This window comes from Macadamia integrifolia, chromosome 2, assembly GCF_013358625.1.
Source record: "Macadamia integrifolia cultivar HAES 741 chromosome 2, SCU_Mint_v3, whole genome shotgun sequence".
Lineage (NCBI taxonomy): Eukaryota > Viridiplantae > Streptophyta > Magnoliopsida > Proteales > Proteaceae > Macadamia > Macadamia integrifolia.
This window is the reverse complement of record NC_056558.1, coordinates 37,118,453-37,136,531: the sequence shown is the minus strand read 5'-3', so window position 1 is coordinate 37,136,531 and position 18,079 is coordinate 37,118,453. Positions and strand designations below refer to the sequence as shown.

Sequence of the window (18,079 nt, the reverse complement as noted above, 5' to 3'; positions counted from 1 at the left end):
AAAAAAAAAAAAAAAAAAAAAAAAGAAAAGAAAAGAACATCCAATTATCATCAAAATTAGGTAGCTCTATTTGTGTGGGAGAGAATTCCTACAGCAAACCCCAAGGGGCTGAGATAGGAACCAAGGACATTGGGTATGTACTAACCATGTCCCTGGTTTGAGTCGGTTTGACAGAGACAACAAGCAAATACACAGGAGATGAGATAGAGATTTTACTTTCAAACAAATTCAAATCAGCCAAGGTAAGTAACCCTAAATCTGCATTCCATACTTCACACATTCAAATCACAGAACTAGAATTTGATTTTGATGCCTTTTGAGAGAGAGATAGAGAGTCGAGTATTACCTTTGTGCACAGAGACTGAAAAAAATATTCTCCCTGGTAAAATCGAACTTCAACCTGGCTGGATCAACAAGGTAAGCTACAAAAAAAAAAAGTTTAAGAGAGGGAGAGAGAAATCAGGGGGGAGAGGGAGTGAAAGACGGATCTGGCTGAATTGCTTTGCCTTAATTATCAGAGTCAATAGCATTCTCTAATTAAAAGGATTGGTCCTTGGGATATGTAAGATGTGAGCTTATTTCAAATAATTAGGATAGCTTGGGACTAGCCTGTTCTGTGATTGAATTATGGGTTAATTTTATATTTTAGTTGATGTGTAGGAGGGGTAGTTCAATTATGTCATTAAAATCTAAATCCGAGCACGAAAACATGTGATTCATGTCATCTTCTAGTATAATTTCTCTTCTACATAAAGGATCTATTGTTTACTAAAAGTAGTATAAAAGGAAATTTGCAGGTAAAATCAGCACAAAAACTTAGGATTCTATTTGAGAATTTTCCTTTAAGCTTTTAGTAGGAAACAAACACAACGAAAGCAGAAAATATGAGAGGAATTAAGAAGCCCAATAAAAGCAACAACAATATTGCAATGGTTACTTGAATAAAACTTGAAATGTAGTCGAATAAAACAACTAGCTTTCAGACTTTCAGTTGTCAATTTATGTCCCATATGTATATTGTGAAAGGTATTCATGTTTTTCCTTACAGGTATCATTGTCGACGACACTGATATGTATCCCCAATCATTCCCCACACCCTCAACACCACCTCCCCACCCCCTCTAAAAAAAAAAAAAATCCAATATTCAAACAGTGCGCCATTTTCTACCAACTCCAGATCTTAGTTGAGATTTGGGATCCCAGCCATCCTCATCCACGTCGATTCCATCCCAAACTCATATGCCTCCACTTTACTATCCAATTTACATTAAAATAAATAATACACATCATCAATCGAGACAACGTATATTGGATTCACACTGAAGACTTTCATCAGAAACCTTTTGCTTGTTATCTTTTCTTATTTGGCTTTGGTTGGTGATGAAGTAGATTGAGGGAGAACTCTGCAACTTTACATACTAAGACATTATCACTAAACCACTAATCAGACTTTTGGTTTATGGTTCTACTGTCATTAACTTACTATTAGTATCCAACGATGGCTTTAAAGTTATGGTGAGGACAGGTTTTAATCCAGATCTTATGGCAAATGCTTTATAGAGATGATATGAACCCAGCTTCTTTATATCATATCAGCTAGCAGAGATAGTAATAGAATAACTAACATGGAAATAGATTTTTCTACTGAGTTCCTTCCTCAAACAAATAGTAACTAACAACATAACCACAAGACAATTAGAAACTAGAAATAAGTCGAGTAAAATTTTCTCATATTAACATATATGTGGTGATTCAATTACAATTTATTCATACCGTCTATGTACATGAAGAAAGATATTAATGAGGAAGCAAATCCTTGATTGTAAATACAAAGAGGGAAGCAAAACGGAGTCTAGAGCAACCAGGTTGCACAGAATCCTAGTAGCCCCTTAGTCTTATGAAGAGATTATTCATGAATTTTCCCAACAAGCTAACGAAAATCCTAGAATCTCCTACGTAGTTTAAGCTATTTTGTTCCACATTGCTTGCTTGAATGGCCTCTCAACATAAGGTTTTTTTTTTTGGGTGGGGGGTTGTGAGTGAGGGGGGGGGGTGGAGGAGGGATCCTATAATGTTATGTTATAGAAGCCACCAAGAGTAGCCACGCAAAGGACTTGTTTTCAATTGCAGGTAAGATTACATAGGACATCTGCTGACTCTATAAAATGGAATTCTCTTTATGACATGGTTAGATGATTCAACTTTTCCATAAACAAATTCAATCAAGCAAGACCCAAGTATTGAAATGCACATATGGAGAATTTGGAACAACAATTAGTAACAAAATTACAAGTTCTTTCCGTGCGGGGAAAAATAAAGAGCATACATTGCCATTTGCTTGGCATTATTATCGTCTAAACAAGTGAATTTGGCCCAGTCAGGACCAGTTATAATACAAAATTTATACTATCTAGGGGCCAAACCATCTGAACTAAGACTGTTCTTCAATTATTCATGTAATCACAACAAGATGACCTATTTTAACCGATAGTTTGAGGACACATTTCTTCCAACATCAATGCATATTATCATTGAAAAGAAAGTGTATATATTTTAGTTATTCATTTTAGTTCTTCTCATATCTACTTAGTCCTAAGTAAGAAAAATTTTATTCTTTCCCATTGAGACCTGCATAATAAACCACCAATATAATCCAATACCATCTAATTTGACTCCACACTCTTAACCTTTTCAACCCTTTCAATTAAATCAAACACAAACCAGCAAGCTTGATTTCCATCCTATTTTAAACCATAAATTCCTGACCTGCCACTATTTTCTTATAAAATTCAAATTTCCTACTATCAAACTCCAGTTTTAGTTTAACAAGAAAATCTAATCTCCTCATTGTTCCTCAACCATTAAACCATCGGTTAAACAGTCCAAGCTGTTTCAGATAAGATCTTATACCATTTCCAGAAACCAAAGCACATGTTGTAATTCCCTTGATTCCATTGAGGCATTACATCAAACACCTACTAGGCTACTAGTCAACAACACTATAATCAACCATTTCTATGTACTATGTTTTTAGGTTGAACAATTGAATGTGCCATCTATGATAAGAATAAAAATCATAAGAAAAAAAAAATTAATAACAAAAGACCCATGTTATGGTACAAAGATCAAGATACAAAATGAGAATGATAAGTTTCTATGAATTCATCAAATAAAAGAGAACAAGAATGAAAATGTTATGAAGCTTGAGTTAACTAACCAATATTAGAAATGTGACTCCGATGCTTAGAAGAATAGTAAGAAATTTGAACAAACCAACATGAGAATGGGATTCGTTCGATTCTCTATGTAGTGAGAAAAAAAAAATAATAAAAGAACAGATAGATTACAAAAGCAAAAATCGTAAGACACGGAAAATTTGTTGAAACAAATCATTGCTTACCTCAAATGAACATCCAACACCTGCTAGAGTTATGCGAAGAAGATGAACGATGGTAAGGAATGTTGATCCCAACAGAGCCAGTCACACAGACCCACAAACCCTAAATGTTAGGGGGTTTTCTCTTTTCTCTCTCTATGTGAATGAGAAGTGTATGGGGAGTCAATCGTTGGAGCGAAATCGGTTCTTCTCCCTCCATTCTTATTTAACAATGCCCTAAATCTCTTGAAACTAGCAACCATGTCTTCCTTCTTTCGAAAATCCATAGTCTGAAAGACAACTTATGCGCTCAATGATGTGAACTGATCATCAGATGTTAAAGAGCTGATTATAGAAGATCATTATAATGAAAATCGGGATTTATTTCACCGATTGGAACATGATACATGTCCAACACGTAGGGATACAAGGGGATGAGTACGGCTTCCACAATTTCGGTCATTTTGTAATACGCAAAGTGCTTTTGGATAAATCTGTTGAGTCAAACCCATCGTGGGTATTTCTATAAAAGTAAACCCAAAAGTGGGTAATCACGTAATTTTCCCTAAAAAGAATACGATATATCAAGTTGACATCAAACGTTTTATCTTGTTTTTTTTTCTTCTCATAAATTGGAGAAATATTTTTTTGAATGACTACTACACACAGCCTACATGTAAGCATTAATAAGGTAGGTTGGGCCTTAATGTAACGGTATAGTTACTCCATTCTGAGCTTGGCAAAATAAGGGTAAAGCTTCAGTCATTATGACGTTTCCCTAGACACTGCAATGGCAGAAGCCTTGTACAACAACAACAACAACAACAATCATAGCTTTATCCCAACTTAATGGGGTCGGCTACATGGATCTGATATGGAAAACAAAAAGTTAAAAAGCAAAATAGAAGTTAAAAAGAAGAAACTTGGGAGATAATAGAAGAAGATATAGCAGTATAGAAAGATGCATCATGGAAACATCCCCTATAGGGGGTCTGCAACACGGGTTGAGCCCTACACTTTGCAAATCGTTTCAGACCACTTCGTAAATAGTCATCTTTAGCCTGCTCCTACATTTTCTAGCTCCCTCTAAATGAATCTAATCACTCTTCCTTACTATGGTTTCCATAGGTCTTCATTGAACATGGTCATACCACCTCAATCAGCTCTCACAGAGTTTGTCATAGATTAGTGCAACCCCCAAATCATTTCTAAAACGCTCATTCCTTACCCTATTTCTCCTGGTCTTGCCACACAGGCCTCTCAATATTCTCATCTCTGCAACACTGAGTTTATTTAAACTTCTCTTCTTGACTACCCAACATTCCACTCCATACATCATAGCTAGGCGAATAACTGTCTTGTAAAATTTTTCCTCGAGTTTAATAGGCATTCTTTTGTCATATAACACTCCCGACGCACCTCGCCACTTCATCCACCCCACCTTAATCCTATGTGCAACATCATCCTCTATATCCTCCTCTTTGTTAATGATAGACCCTAGGTATTTAAAACAATCCCTCCTGGGTAATTCTTGTTCCCCAAGCTTCACCACTCCCTCCCTTCCTCTCGAATGACTAAAGGGGCACATCATATATTCTGTCTTCATTCTGCTCAACCTAAAACCTCTTGATTCCTAGCTCGATCTCCATAGCTCCAGTTTAGTATTAATCTCATACACAGTTTTATCTATCAATACAATATCATCAGCACCACGGAACTGAGTCTTGGATGTGCTTGGTTAGGTCATCCATAATGAGTGCAAATAAGTAAGGACTTAGAGCAGATCCTTAGTATAACCCAATTGTGATTGAAAATTCTTTACATTGTCCCTCTGTCGTTTTGATACTTGTCACCACTCCCTCGTACATGTCCTTGATTTTATCTACATAGTTGATCTTACCTCTTCTCTTCTCTAGGACTTGCTAAATTACCTCTCTTGGTACTCTGTCATAAGCTTTCTCTAGGTCAATAAAGACCATATGGAGGTCCTTTCTGTGGGCTCTAAAAACTTCTGTAAACCTCCTTAGGAGGTAAATAGCTTCTGTTGTGGATCTCCTTGGGATAAAATCAAGTTGGTTCTTTGATATCTTGGTTTCCTTTCTTAGGTGGACTTCTGTAACCTTTTTCTATAGTTTCATAGTGTGGCTCATAAGTTTTATACCTCTATAGTTATTGCAGCTTTGGACATCCCCTTTGTTTTTATAAATTGGAACCACAATGCTTCTCCTCCACTCATTTGGCATAGATTTTATACTCAAAATTTTGTTAAATAGCTTGGTTAACCAAGTCACCCCATGTCCTCCCAAGCTCTTCCATACTTTGATTGGGATCTCATCCGGTCCTATAGTTTTGCCTATATTCATCCTTCGCATGGCCTCTTTAACCTTGATTCCGTCAACTTGCAATAAATGCCCATCAGGTGTATTGGCTTCATGGCTACCCCCTCCACCTCTAGGTTCACCCTATCAGTCACAGTATCTCCATTTAGTAGGTTAAAAAAATAATCACCCCATCTCCTCATAATGTCTTCATTCCTTACCAGTACTCTACCATCCTCACTTTTAATACATTTGATATGATTCAAATCCTTGCTCATCATTTCTCTTATCATAGCTATCCTATAAATCTCTTTTTCTCCCTCCTTTGTATTAAGGTTTTCATACAGATCATCATATTTCTTTGCCTTAGCTTTCCCCACAATCTTCCTAGCCTCATTTCTAGCTATGTGATATCTTACTCTATCCTTAGGCTCGTTAGTCCTCTGCCAAGTCTTAAAACAATCCTTCTTAGTCTTAATGGCGGCCTGGACCTCGTTGCTCCACCACCAAGTCTCTCTAGGGGTACATCTTCCACCCTTTGTTAAACCTAAGACCTCTTTGGCCACCTTAATGCTAGTCGTCATTGCAGTCCACATCTCCCTAGTATTTCCCATAAAGTCTCACGTGCCTCGTTCGATCACTTTATCAGAAAAGGATTTTAGGAGCACTTCACGTAGTCGCCTCCAATTTATTTTAGGGCATAATTGCATCACCTTCTTATGTTGCCTCATACTAAATTGCATATCCATGACTACCAGTTGATGTTGTGTCGTTAAACTCTCTCCTGGTATAACTTTACAATCTTTACAAAGCAGCTTGTCGGATCTTCTAGTCATAAAGAAATCAATTTGGCTTGCATGCATTCCATTCTTATAAGTAACTAAATGCCCTTCTTTTTTTCTCAAAAAAGGTTTTCGCAATGCAAAGGTCATGTGCTATTGCAAAGTCCAACACGGATTTTTTGCACCCACTGCGTCTAGTTGTAAGGTATTCTCAATGGGTGGGATTCTTTCTTCCAATTCAAATATGTGGGAAAGAATTTGCATGTTACACCAATGTGTGTCTCAAAAAGAGTATCATTTTGGTCCACATAATGAGAGAGGAGAGAGAAAATATTTAAAAAAAAACATGGGGAATTTACTATTACTCACCTACACTTGGCCTATATGTACTAAAACTCTTCTACCTTTTACTTTTTTATTGATACTCCCCTGTTTTTTTATTTTTACATCTCTTTCTCCCCTGCTCTTTTAAAATACCCAGATTACCCTTTCTTTTCACTTGTAACCTATTACACTTTTTTTATATTTATTGGTTTAAAATATGGTTTGAACCAAACCACTTACAAGTTTTGTCTCATTCAATCATCAAGGATATTGACATAGCTGATGTGTCCTTAAAGAAATTATTTATTTATTTTATTATTATTATTTTTTATTTTGTCTCATCCAATCATCGGGGATGTTGTTTATTTATTTATTATTATTTTTATTTATCTCATCCATCATCATAAATTTAGCAATCTATTTGGTTATTGGTCTTAGATTGGTATCGGTCTCGACCAATCTAAGGATTAAAAAAAATAAAAAACACGTGGCACCCCATTGGAACACATGATACCGATATAGATATAGATCAAATACAAAATTATTCTTTTTTGAATTTATAATATCCTTGATGATTAGATGAGACAAAACTTATTAGTGGTTTTGGTTCAAATCTTGATTTGAACTAATCAATTTGAAAAAAAGTGTAATAGGTTACAAGTGAAAAGGAAGGGTAATCTGGACACTTAAAAAGAGCAGGGGAGAAAAAAAAAAAAACAAGGGAGTATTAGTAAAAAAGTAACAAGTAGGGGAGTTTTAGTAAATATAGGCCAAGTATAGGGGAATTATAGTAAATTCCCCAACAAATATATAAGAAGGCAGTTACATTTGAGGTATGGGTAAGTTTTTTCCCATTAAAATATATGCAAATAGTTTTGTGCATGTTGCGCAGCTGTGCACATAGCCATTGGATGAGTGATGATGGTCTATGGTGCACCTCTTTTAGTTGTATCCAATGAATGTGTGCATGGTTGTGCACAAAACTTCTCCCTAATAAATAAATGGAAAATAAAGTTTGTGTTCAGATTTTCTTGTTTTTATCAAAACGGTTTAACTAGGGGTGGAAGTTTAGCCCTAACGATCCGAATCTAACCCGCCTTGGGCCCGAACTCTGTCTAACCCAACTATGAGGGCTAACCTGGCCCAACCCAACCCAACCTTGTGTGGGGTTGAGACATAGAAAACCTAGCCTGACCCTAACCCGCCCTGATCTAACCCTGATTATTGTTATGCTTAACTAATAACGTTTTCTTTCCCTAGTAGACACTATATAATGTATTTTTAAACCCTTGCTCCCTATTTATCAGGTATCAAGAGAGAGAGAGACCTTTGTTGTATTTGTGTTGTTATTGCTATCTTATTTCTTCTTCTTCTTCTTCTTCTTCTTCTTCTTCTTTTCCCTTTTTTCTTTTCTTTTCTTTTGATAGGTCATTATATGGATACAGATTTGGACCATCTAGGTTCATGGTTGGCTATGGTGTCTTCTTGATGGCATGGAAATTAGACTTTAATTTCTTGAACTTTCAACTAAAGAACAAGTCTTGTTTCTCTCTTATATTGGAATTTGCATTCACTTTTGAGTTCTTTATTGTAGTAAATCAAATTATTGAAATTTAGAATTTAAAAAGTTGAGCTTTTATTTTTTATTTTTTTATACTGGAACATTACACATATTGACAGTAAACAACTTCACTTGTCTAATATTTTGGGTTGGGCTTGGCCCATTTGGAGATTTGGCAACAATTCTCAACTTGGACTTCCATTGTATTGAAATGTGATTCCACTAAGAAGACTAGCTAAGATCAATCCTACCCAACCCGGCCCAACCTTGAGCCATGAAGGGTTGGGCTTGAGCATGAACCCGACAAGGTTGGGTTAGGGTTTTAAAAAACCCAGCCCTGTTTCACCCCTAGGTCTAACTTTGATCAATCTGTTCATTTCTATTTTATAAACCCAAATATGAATCGGCCTGATAAGGGTTTATTTTGGTCCAATCCAGTTTGTTGGTCAATTATAATTGGTACAACCAGATTTTTGTTGGATCTTGACACCCTGTTAAACAGTGCATTTTCAATTAAACGGTTTGATTTAACTTATTTGAGGATAAAATCCGAATCATTTATTAAACAATTTCATTTATTAGACCAAAAATGTTTATCAAACCTTTCTAATTCCTGATTTGTTAACGGTTTATATCGTTTCAGTTGTGGTTTTATTAGCTGCTTGAGATAAAAGGTTCCAAAAGTCATTTGCAGTGAAACTAAGAATAGAAAAAACTTCTATTGTTGAAAGTACTTTATAGGTAAATCATTCCCTCTATCTTTTTGACCTTTCTCAGTGTTTCACTTTTTCCAATGTTAGGCTAAGTCACAAAGATTTCCTGTCGCTGTAAGCGACACTCCCAATGCCATAGAGTGATAATCCCTACTATAACAACAAAAGCCACTGTTTTGTTGTCCAACCAACCAGCTCAAGAAATGAGATCTGATGCATACTTTCGCCAGAGATAGGCAATGGCAGACCTTTTTTATTTTGTTAGTTATGGGTATCTAAGGTGTCAATTCGTGGCCCGACCCAATTAAATCGATGGAGATCGACTGTTTATAGATCAGCCCGGCTCAGACCGTTTATTAAACGTGTCGGGCTTGAACCCGACCCGTTTATAAATGGTCGGTCTCGGTTTTACTACTTGGACCGTTGGGTGCCCGACTGAGACCGACCGAATAACGCCCGATCGAGACCGGCCTATTGTGCACCGACTTGACCCTACCCTTTAATGATTGTAGAATACCTATTTTACCCCTCCAAATTAAAAAATAAAAACTAAAAAGTAAAGACATGTTCACATTTTAAATAATGGTTATATTTGGTATCATTTATTGATTTATTGCCATTTTTTTTAGTTTGCATGAGTGGGCCAGAATATAAGAGCACATTTTAAAGAGGGCCCGTTTAAAAACCGGTTAAAACCCGTTTAACATTAAACATGTCTGTAGCCCGGTTAAGGCCCGACTAAAACCCGATTAAGGTAGCCCGATTATAGCCTGAGACCGACCGACTGAATATAAAGTGCACCATGCCCTCAATAACTTAGCCCGATTACTTAAATGGGCGAACACGGTGTAACCTTTGAAAGTCTTCAAGCCCGATTAAGCCCGATTGAAATCGGACCGGCCCGACCGATTGACACCCCTAATGGGTATCCAAGCCTTTGGTTTGATTAGTCCTATGAATCTATATTAATCATATCAAACTTGAATGAAAACTATTTAACTTTTGAATACTCAAAACAAAACAATGAAGAACACAAATACCCATATAAATGATCACAAAGAAGTAAAAAGATTCGAACTCAGAACCACAAGCTTCGTGAGTCGAGTACCATAACCTTCTCCTGTGTTGCCTTTAAGCAAGTAGTCTTTAATTTTAAAACACTTTATTTGTCACATGCATCCATACATATATCACTATATCAGTGACTGAACATTCTTCTTTTGTTCTACCTAAAAAATAAAAAAAATCTTCTTTTGTTAATAATATGGAAAAATTCATGAAATACCACTTGAACTACTCATCCTTCATCAGTTTCTTCTCCACCACGTATTGCCTCGCATTGTCCAAATTATCGATCTCCTCATCGGTGGAGAGCTCCTCAAAGTCCGATTCGAATTCCTTGTCCTTAACATCATCGATGGGCTGTTGCCGGATCTCCTCAATCAATTCATCGTCGGTCTCCTCATGCTTCCCCAGTAGCTTCCTCTTCAGTATGGCTTCAAAGATCGAAGGAATTGCCTCTTCATCGCCATTAAAGTACCTCTCTATCCGATCTTTGAACTCTGCTCCATAATGAACAGAGATTAAATTGCAAACAATTAAACATAGAAGCTATTGTTTGAAAGAATCAATTTCTACCTTTGTTGCTGATGTCTTCATTATCGAGCGGAACTTGTTTCCTCTGTGGTCGGCTTTCGTTGGATGAATCGTTTTCGGATGAGAAGAATCTAAGCTTCCAAGGAGTTGAAGTGATAGTGATGGCAGGGGAAATAGGGTTTGGTCTGAAAGTTGAAGGGGAGAGAAGATTGCGAGCATAGTGGGGGGCGAATCTTAACAGACTTCGTCTCATGACTTGTAGGGATCCTGGTAACGGATCTTTGTACTTCCAAAACTAAAAATTTAAAAATACATATCAGAATTTGGGAAAGTAACTATGAATCAGGCAAAGAAAAGCTGGAGTAGATACTTGCAGAGATGGAGGCTGAGAAGAGAGGAATCTCGTTGGAAGAAAGTGTTCCCGCCGCTGGAAGAACGGAGACGAAGAAGAAACAGGAACTGAGTGTGTCCGCCGCCGCAATTTATCGGAACGGAGGCGGAGAAGAGGAAGGGGATAGGGTTATTGAACCTTAGATGAAGATTCGCCGGTAACGGTCGCCGGTTGCCGCTGAACTCAAACGTGATCGGAGACGGAGAGGTTGAATGAGGCAGCCGTAGGGTTCCAATTCCAAGACCAGGAGTTGGGGAAGGACGGGGTTTTAGGGGTTTTGTGTTTTTTTTTTTTTGGGTAATGGTTGATACCGGTTTCCCGTTTCCAAACCCAAATTTGAAACGGCCCGATAAGGGTTCATTTTGGTTCAATCCAGTTTGTTGGTCAGTTATAATTGGTTCAACCGGTTCGTGTTGGATTTACCTGGTTCCTTGTTTTTTTGGTAAAAGATTTACCTGTTCAACATGTTTGAAGCTAAGAAATTGAAATCGAAACATTATTTAACAGTTTCATTTTTAAAACCAAAATTCCTTTTTAAAGGGTCCTATTTTGTCAATGGTTTTGGTTGAATGATTCTAAAAACCATTTGCATTGGAATCCAACCACTCCTCCTTCTAAAGAAAATGAATTTGGCAGAGAGAATTCATTCCCAACCAACACATGATTGAATTCTTCATTACACCCACAAGTGGTTGGAGTCATCCTTGGACCTCTAGGTGCCAGTAACTACAAGCTGAAACTGGTACCAGTGTGTTAGGCATTAGAACCACATCATTGCTTTGATTGATGTGTTCTCTGAAAAGAACTCCCAAAGAACCATGAACTTAATATATGCTCCGCCCCATATGTATATATGAAACCATTTCGTCGCTCTCATTGGTGTGCTTCCTATGCAACTTGCTCCGAAAACTTTCTCCATAAAAAGAAACTCCCCAATGTGGACTTGGTTCACAATATCAGTCATTATTGATATTGATACATGTTAGACCATTAGTAACATCAATACTGATAGATATGAGAATGGATTTAGTTTAAATATCAGTCTTCAATGATACTGGTACATATTGGACCATTCTTACCGTTGATACTGATACATATAAGATTATCAGCACCATTCCCATCAAAACAATATTTTTCATCAATAAAACACTGGATTCGTACTATAGCGACTGATCCATATCGAGCAAGTGTAGGCATCATCCCATCCGATACAATATATATCCCTAAAATAGTGCTCTCTAGTGTAACAAGTTTGCACTTAAAAGTGACAACAATTGAGTCTCAATTGTTGGATCTTTTACACCACTCTTTCTCCATTGCAAGGTCTGTGAGATCATTGATGAGAATGGTTGGAATGGTTCCAAACTCACTGAGGATTTACCATTCAATATTAGCTCAAGGATAATGGCCATTTTGCTCTCCCTTTTTCCATCAACTGACACATGGTGATGTCCGTTATAACAATCAGGAAAGTTTTCTGTTCAATTGGCAACTAAATTTCTCACAAATAATCTCTGCGCTAACCAATATTGGCTTTCCAGCAGGTGCACATGCTCCTCTCTCTGCTTACATTGGTGGCAGTTCTTTTGGAAACTGAATCTTCATCCAAAATTCAAACTCTTTTTTTGGCGGGTGGCTCAGGCAGGTTTCCCAACTAAAGATCGATTGCAGAAATGGAAGCCCTTAGACCCAATATGCGAACTCTGTCATCATCACACTGAGAACGTGTGGCATATCTTTGTGTCATGCGACTTTACCAAAAGAGTTTGGGCAACCAGCCATTTGGGTCTTAGGATTGAGCGACTACAACCTCCATACCCCTCTTTGAACACTTTAGTTTTGTATTTATTTAACTCAGGGATTATTAAACCCTCTTGTCTTAGACCCTTTTTTATCTCCTTCATAACAGGGTGCTTTTTTATATGGTCCCATAGGAACAGAGTATTTATGCAAAAGGAACAACCAAATCCTCTAGAAATCATACACAACATGAATAACTGGCCCCCATGTGAGAATATGGTTGTCCCAAGGGCCTCTATCACTCAGACCCAGATTATACCTAGCACCATAAATCCACCACACATTAACTATATCTTAGCCTATTCCATACATAAAACTGAAAGAGGTAATATGTATGAATGACCTTATGGCATTTTTATCAACACTAACGTTGTTTACTTTATGGCCAATCATGTGATGACAGGAAACCACATTAAAGCAAGCGCAAGGTCTCTCTTTTACGGGTTGATGAAAGCTAAAAATTGTGGATGGCAGATCAAGGAACTTTGGAGTGATGACCCAGCCCTGGAGTCTCTAATTCAGAACTTTTATAACCCCACCTCTTGGCTATTAAGTACTATTAATTTGTTCTTGTTTGTATATAATCATCAACCTAATTTTATGTTTAAACTTAGGCCGAAAAGTGAGGTGGTGCTATCTATGCACCAACTAGCTATTAACGCCAACACTATCAGATTACCACTTACTATGGACACTACTAACTTTTACTAATATATATTAATATTGTGTGTTTTATTAAAAAAAAAAAAAATTGAGAGTTACACAGTTTGAAAAAAGAGTTGGGAAGCTGACTAATAACCCCCCCCCCTTTTTTATTGAAAAAGAAGTTAAAAAACTAAAATCAAAGAAAGTTGTGTATATAGCATTGGTATCTACAATCAGAGTTTTCCAATTCATTGCCTCGGAAGCAATATTTTTCTTACCAAATTGACTGCTTTGTTGTTAGCCTTTACACAAAAAATAGGGTTAAATAAAAAAAAAAATGCTCCATTTCAAGATAGAGTGGGATAGTGATCCACGACCAGAAAACATTATTATTGCTTGCCATAAGATGCCCAAGTTCTTCCTCATCACTCCAAATCTTATCTATTTCCCATTCTTCCTCATTAGCCTTTATCATCCCATGTAGAAGGCCCTTTGCTTCTATACTTTTTTCTACCATCAAATAATTAGCATATAATAAGTTACAATTCCCTTATGTTATTAGAGTAGTAGCCCATCCTGAGATATTTTTGGTTCGATCAGCTATCCCTGTGATAATTAAAACCTTTTTGTAAAATAATGGAAGTCTTAGTATATGAACAAGTTTGAGTTTAGGGGCAGTCACCTGTTGTTCAACAGATTGATATGGGATTCCATTAGCTACCCAATATTCCACCAATTGCAAAATGATGTGGGGGTCACGTCCAAAACTGACTTGATTCCTATGCTTTCAGATGTAATAACACATTATTATAAAAATGCCAGAAGAAAATCCAATCTATTTCTTGGGATGTCATTAAAGTTATAGAAATACATAACAAAGTGGAAACATAATGGAAACTTAGAATATTGGTTTAGAGTCCCAAAGGACTTGCAACCCATATTCTTCTTGAAAATTCTCAGGCAAGGAAGATATGCCAGGGTAGTTTCATGATGATTCTGGCACAAACCACAAAGGGAGTCAATTTTCGCCCATTTTCGCATGATATCTTTTGTGGGGATTCCTTAATGTGCAATTATCCAAAAGAAGAACTTAAATTTGGATGTATTTTGAGTTTCCAAAAATAACGCCACACTGTGAGTGTAGAGATAAGAAAGTAAACCTGTTTGAGCATCCACTAGAGTTAGTCAATAAATTAGCTTTGAGAAATATGACACTTATTTTAGTTGTGAGAGACCCCTCTTTTGAAAGATGGGACCACCATCTATCTGGTTCAAGGGATATAGGGGTTTGGTGAATTAAATTAGTAATTGATAGGGAAAAAGAGAATTCAACAAACCAATATTTCACTGAGTCCCCACTATAAAGTCTTTAGTTTTGTGTAGGGTGTGCGGGGGATCATTGGCAAGAGAAAAAGTATTCAACAAGAGGACTAAAACCAAGGATCACCCAAAAGTGAGTGTTCTTTCCATTACCAATTTTCAAGTAAACCATTTTGTTTTTTCCAGGGGTGGTGGGATATTACAATGCTGTTCCAACAAGGTGATCCTTTTTTCCTCAAGGTAACATTGACCTATTGTGATAGTACTAGGCTTTGAATCTAGGACCATGAACTTTGTACGTTATTGAGGAGTCGCCAGCCAAGTTTGAGAAGTAATGCTTTGTTTTTTGTTTCTAAGTCTTGAATCTCAAGACCACCAAGAGATGTGGGTGAGCTGATTTTATGCCAACCAATGAGATAGAGTTTTTTGATTTTGTCCATATCTCCATTCTAGAAATATAGATAAATGAAATCCAATTTCTTACAAATTACTTTGGGAAAAACAAAGCAAGACATTAATAGGATAGAATAAAAAGAAAGAGCAAATTGGACTAAAATAGTTCTTCCAGAATAAGCAAGAAGGTTAAATTTCCACAAACCTAACTTCTTATACACTCTTTTGACCGCAATTCTAAGAGAGAGAGAGAGAGAGAGAGATTTTGCTCTATGGTGGAAAAGGCCAATACCAAGGTATGAGGATCATGGGTTCATTTCTTTTATTCCTAAAGTTCTACATAAAGCATTCTTGGCCTCCATATTAACATTGGTGTTGAAAGCAAGCCCACTTTTATCAAAGTTAATGATTAGCCTAGAGATATTAGAGAACAGGTCTAGAACACATATTCTGAGTAGCCCAATATGAAAGTGTCATCAGCAAAGAACAAATATGTGATTTCAAGAGCATACTTAGAAATTTTTACACCTTTGTACAAATTTAGATCTCTGTAAGTAGTGAGAAGTCGGGAGAAGCCCTCCATAGCAACAATAAAGACGAAAGGACTTAAAGAGATAACCTTGTCTGATACATCTAGAATGTTCAAAGAGATCAAAAGCAAATCCATGCAATTTGATGGAAAAAGAAGAACTATTTAGGTAGCTAACCAGGTCACCCTACTTATGACAAAAGCAGATGCTTTTGTCATAAGCTTTGGCCATGTCCAAGTTGAATAGCTACAAACACAGTATTACCTTTTCTAATGTAGAAAATGAAAAATTTTCTATGGAATCACAATATTATCTATAATGTCTTCCCGGAACAAAGGCTGCTTGACATGGAAAAATGAATCTATGAAAGTGTTGTTTGAGTCTGGTGGCTAAAATTTTGGCCTCAAATTTGAAGGTGATGTTACAGAGGCCAATGGGTTTAAACTCTCCTACAGAGGAAACATTATCATTTTTTTTTTGTATTAAGAAAATGAGGGTATGGTTAGTACTAGGGGCAGGAGGCCATCTCTGGAGAAGGTGGTAACAAAGTTACAAATGTCAGGACTAACAAGATCCCAAAACTTTTGAAAGAATATTGCTTGGAATCCATCAGAACTAGAAACTTTGTAAGGTCTAATAGAAAAAATAGTTGTGGATCTCCTCAACAGAAGGAACCTGTGATAGAGGGTTAAAATTAATGATGTTGAGAGGTGGGAAGAGACATTCAACAAAGGATGAGTCAAGAGGGTTAGAAAGAAAAGAGGCAAATTCCTTCCGTAGTCCTTTCACCATGAGCTAAAGAGATAAACTCAATTTTCCTATAATGTTGGTTCACTTTAACAATGATATGATAAAACTTGGTGTTCCAATCCCCTCACTGATTTGAGAGTATTTAGACTTGTGGTGCCAGAATCTATCTTCATTTCCCAGATCCATGCAATTCATGCATGGGTGGATCAGAATGGTTTCCAAGTTTAGAACCTTGGCAAAGAAAGTGGCTTTGAGATGCCGACTAATAACTAATTGGATGATGCTTTCCACCTAAGAAATAACAGAGAATCGAAAGAAACAGCAATTCAACCTTATCACATGATTGCAATTAGTTGGCCTTTCTATGAAAAGCATCGATGAGAGAATACAACAGAGCCCCCCAAAGACGTCTTCTGAAGATGCCGTTTATTTCTTCTTTTTCCTTTTTTTCCCCCTCTCAGTGGCCAAATTTTCAAACATCAAATGATGGAAAACAAAGGAAGAAGAACTTGAATCACAGATCACACAGGAAGAATAATAAAGGGTTTCTTTTGGAAAACTCTCTCCATTACAAAAACTTAAAAATTAAGAGAGCCCAGAAAATGAACAAAGCTTGTCATAAGTTAGTTTGCTACCCAGAAATCCAAGCTTCTCTGATATGAAAAAGCAAGAACCAATAAACCCACTACTACCTTACAAATTAAACTGTTCAGAGCTTGAATTTCAGTACTAATCTCCTTTCCTTTCTTCTCAATCACTATCCCATTCTTCCCGTCTCTCTGCGTCTCTTCCTTCAATCATGTCTGCTGTTGCGGAGAACTCAATGGCAGATGAAGAGATAGGATTTAGGAGACCCAGGAACCAGCCCATTATAGCTTCAGACCGAGACCCTAAAATCCCTTCTATCATTCAATCAATTCGCTGTAAATCCACCATTTCTTTCTTCTTATCCACTTTCACTAATAACTCCAACAACAATAACAATGATTCTGATGAGTCGTCGAGATTACAGCTCAGAAAGAAGAACTTTACATCCATAACATTTAGAACATTTAGAGGGTTAGGGTGTGCGACGTCTTCACAAGTATCGGCTCCGAAGGTTATTCGGTCTTCGGCAGATTGGCAAGCTAAGAAGGTGAGGAAGAAAAAGCAGAGGAACCCGCACACGAAGAAGAACCTGCAGGGCTTGACGGCGTCCCCCACTTCCTTTGCTGTTGTTCCTGATGTTTGGTGCTCTCCGGGGATCTCTTTCGTCGCCGATACTGACCCCATAGATTGCGTTATAGCGAGGAGACCTGTGGCGGGAAGAGGGAGAGTCGATGGGGAGAGGATGAATCACAGAGAGGTTTGCTCCCCCACCACCCCCCCCTCCTCCTACTTTTGTTTTTGGTGTTTGTGGTTCATTCATATTGGGTTCTTACTTCTCTTTCATGTTGACACTCTCTGAGGATATTTCTTTTTCTTCTGAAAATTTTGGGTTTGTGATTGCTTTTTTGGTTTGTTCTTTTTACTCTTTCTGCATTTTAGTTTTGCGGTTTGCTGCATTAGTACCCCAAAAGGGGGGGAGGGGGGGGGGGGGG

General features: G+C 37.2%; 2 protein-coding genes across 4 annotated transcripts in view; one reads left to right on the top strand and one right to left on the bottom strand.

The window, feature by feature from the left end:
• Positions 1-10,199: 10,199 nt before the first annotated feature.
• LOC122070927 lies at positions 10,200-11,332 on the bottom strand. Of its 2 annotated transcripts, XM_042635180.1 has the most exons (3): positions 11,045-11,331; positions 10,713-10,965; positions 10,200-10,636 (listed from the first exon to the last, which is right to left on the bottom strand). In XM_042635180.1, the coding sequence occupies exons 2-3, from the start codon at positions 10,921-10,923 to the stop codon at positions 10,368-10,370; spliced, it is 480 nt and encodes a 159-aa protein (XP_042491114.1). In that variant the 5' UTR covers positions 10,924-10,965; positions 11,045-11,331; the 3' UTR covers positions 10,200-10,367. The 2 variants fall into 2 exon arrangements, with proteins under 2 accessions (XP_042491114.1, XP_042491119.1); XM_042635185.1 differs by having other exon boundaries at positions 10,713-11,332.
• A 5,576-nt stretch (positions 11,333-16,908) lies between these two features.
• The window catches only part of LOC122060041, a 5,172-nt gene continuing 4,001 nt past the window's right edge, over positions 16,909-18,079 (top strand). The window contains exon 1 of one of the 2 annotated variants that reach the window (XM_042623192.1): positions 16,909-17,844. In XM_042623192.1, coding sequence (XP_042479126.1) covers positions 17,299-17,844 — 546 coding nt within the window. In that variant the 5' untranslated portion in view covers positions 16,909-17,298. The remainder of the gene's footprint in view (positions 17,845-18,079) is intronic. The other variant, XM_042623184.1, reaches the window with a different exon arrangement.

What these genes read in the sequence shown, in the direction of transcription:
- LOC122070927 (XM_042635185.1), bottom strand. Translation starts at nt 10,923, where the DNA reads ATGAGACGAAGTCTGTTAAGATTCGCCCCCCACTATGCTCGCAATCTT. An exon ending in TGAAGACATCAGCAACAAAG is followed by an intron (nt 10,637 to 10,712) that starts GTAGAAATTGAT and finishes ATTATGGAGCAG; the next exon opens with AGTTCAAAGATCGGATAGAG.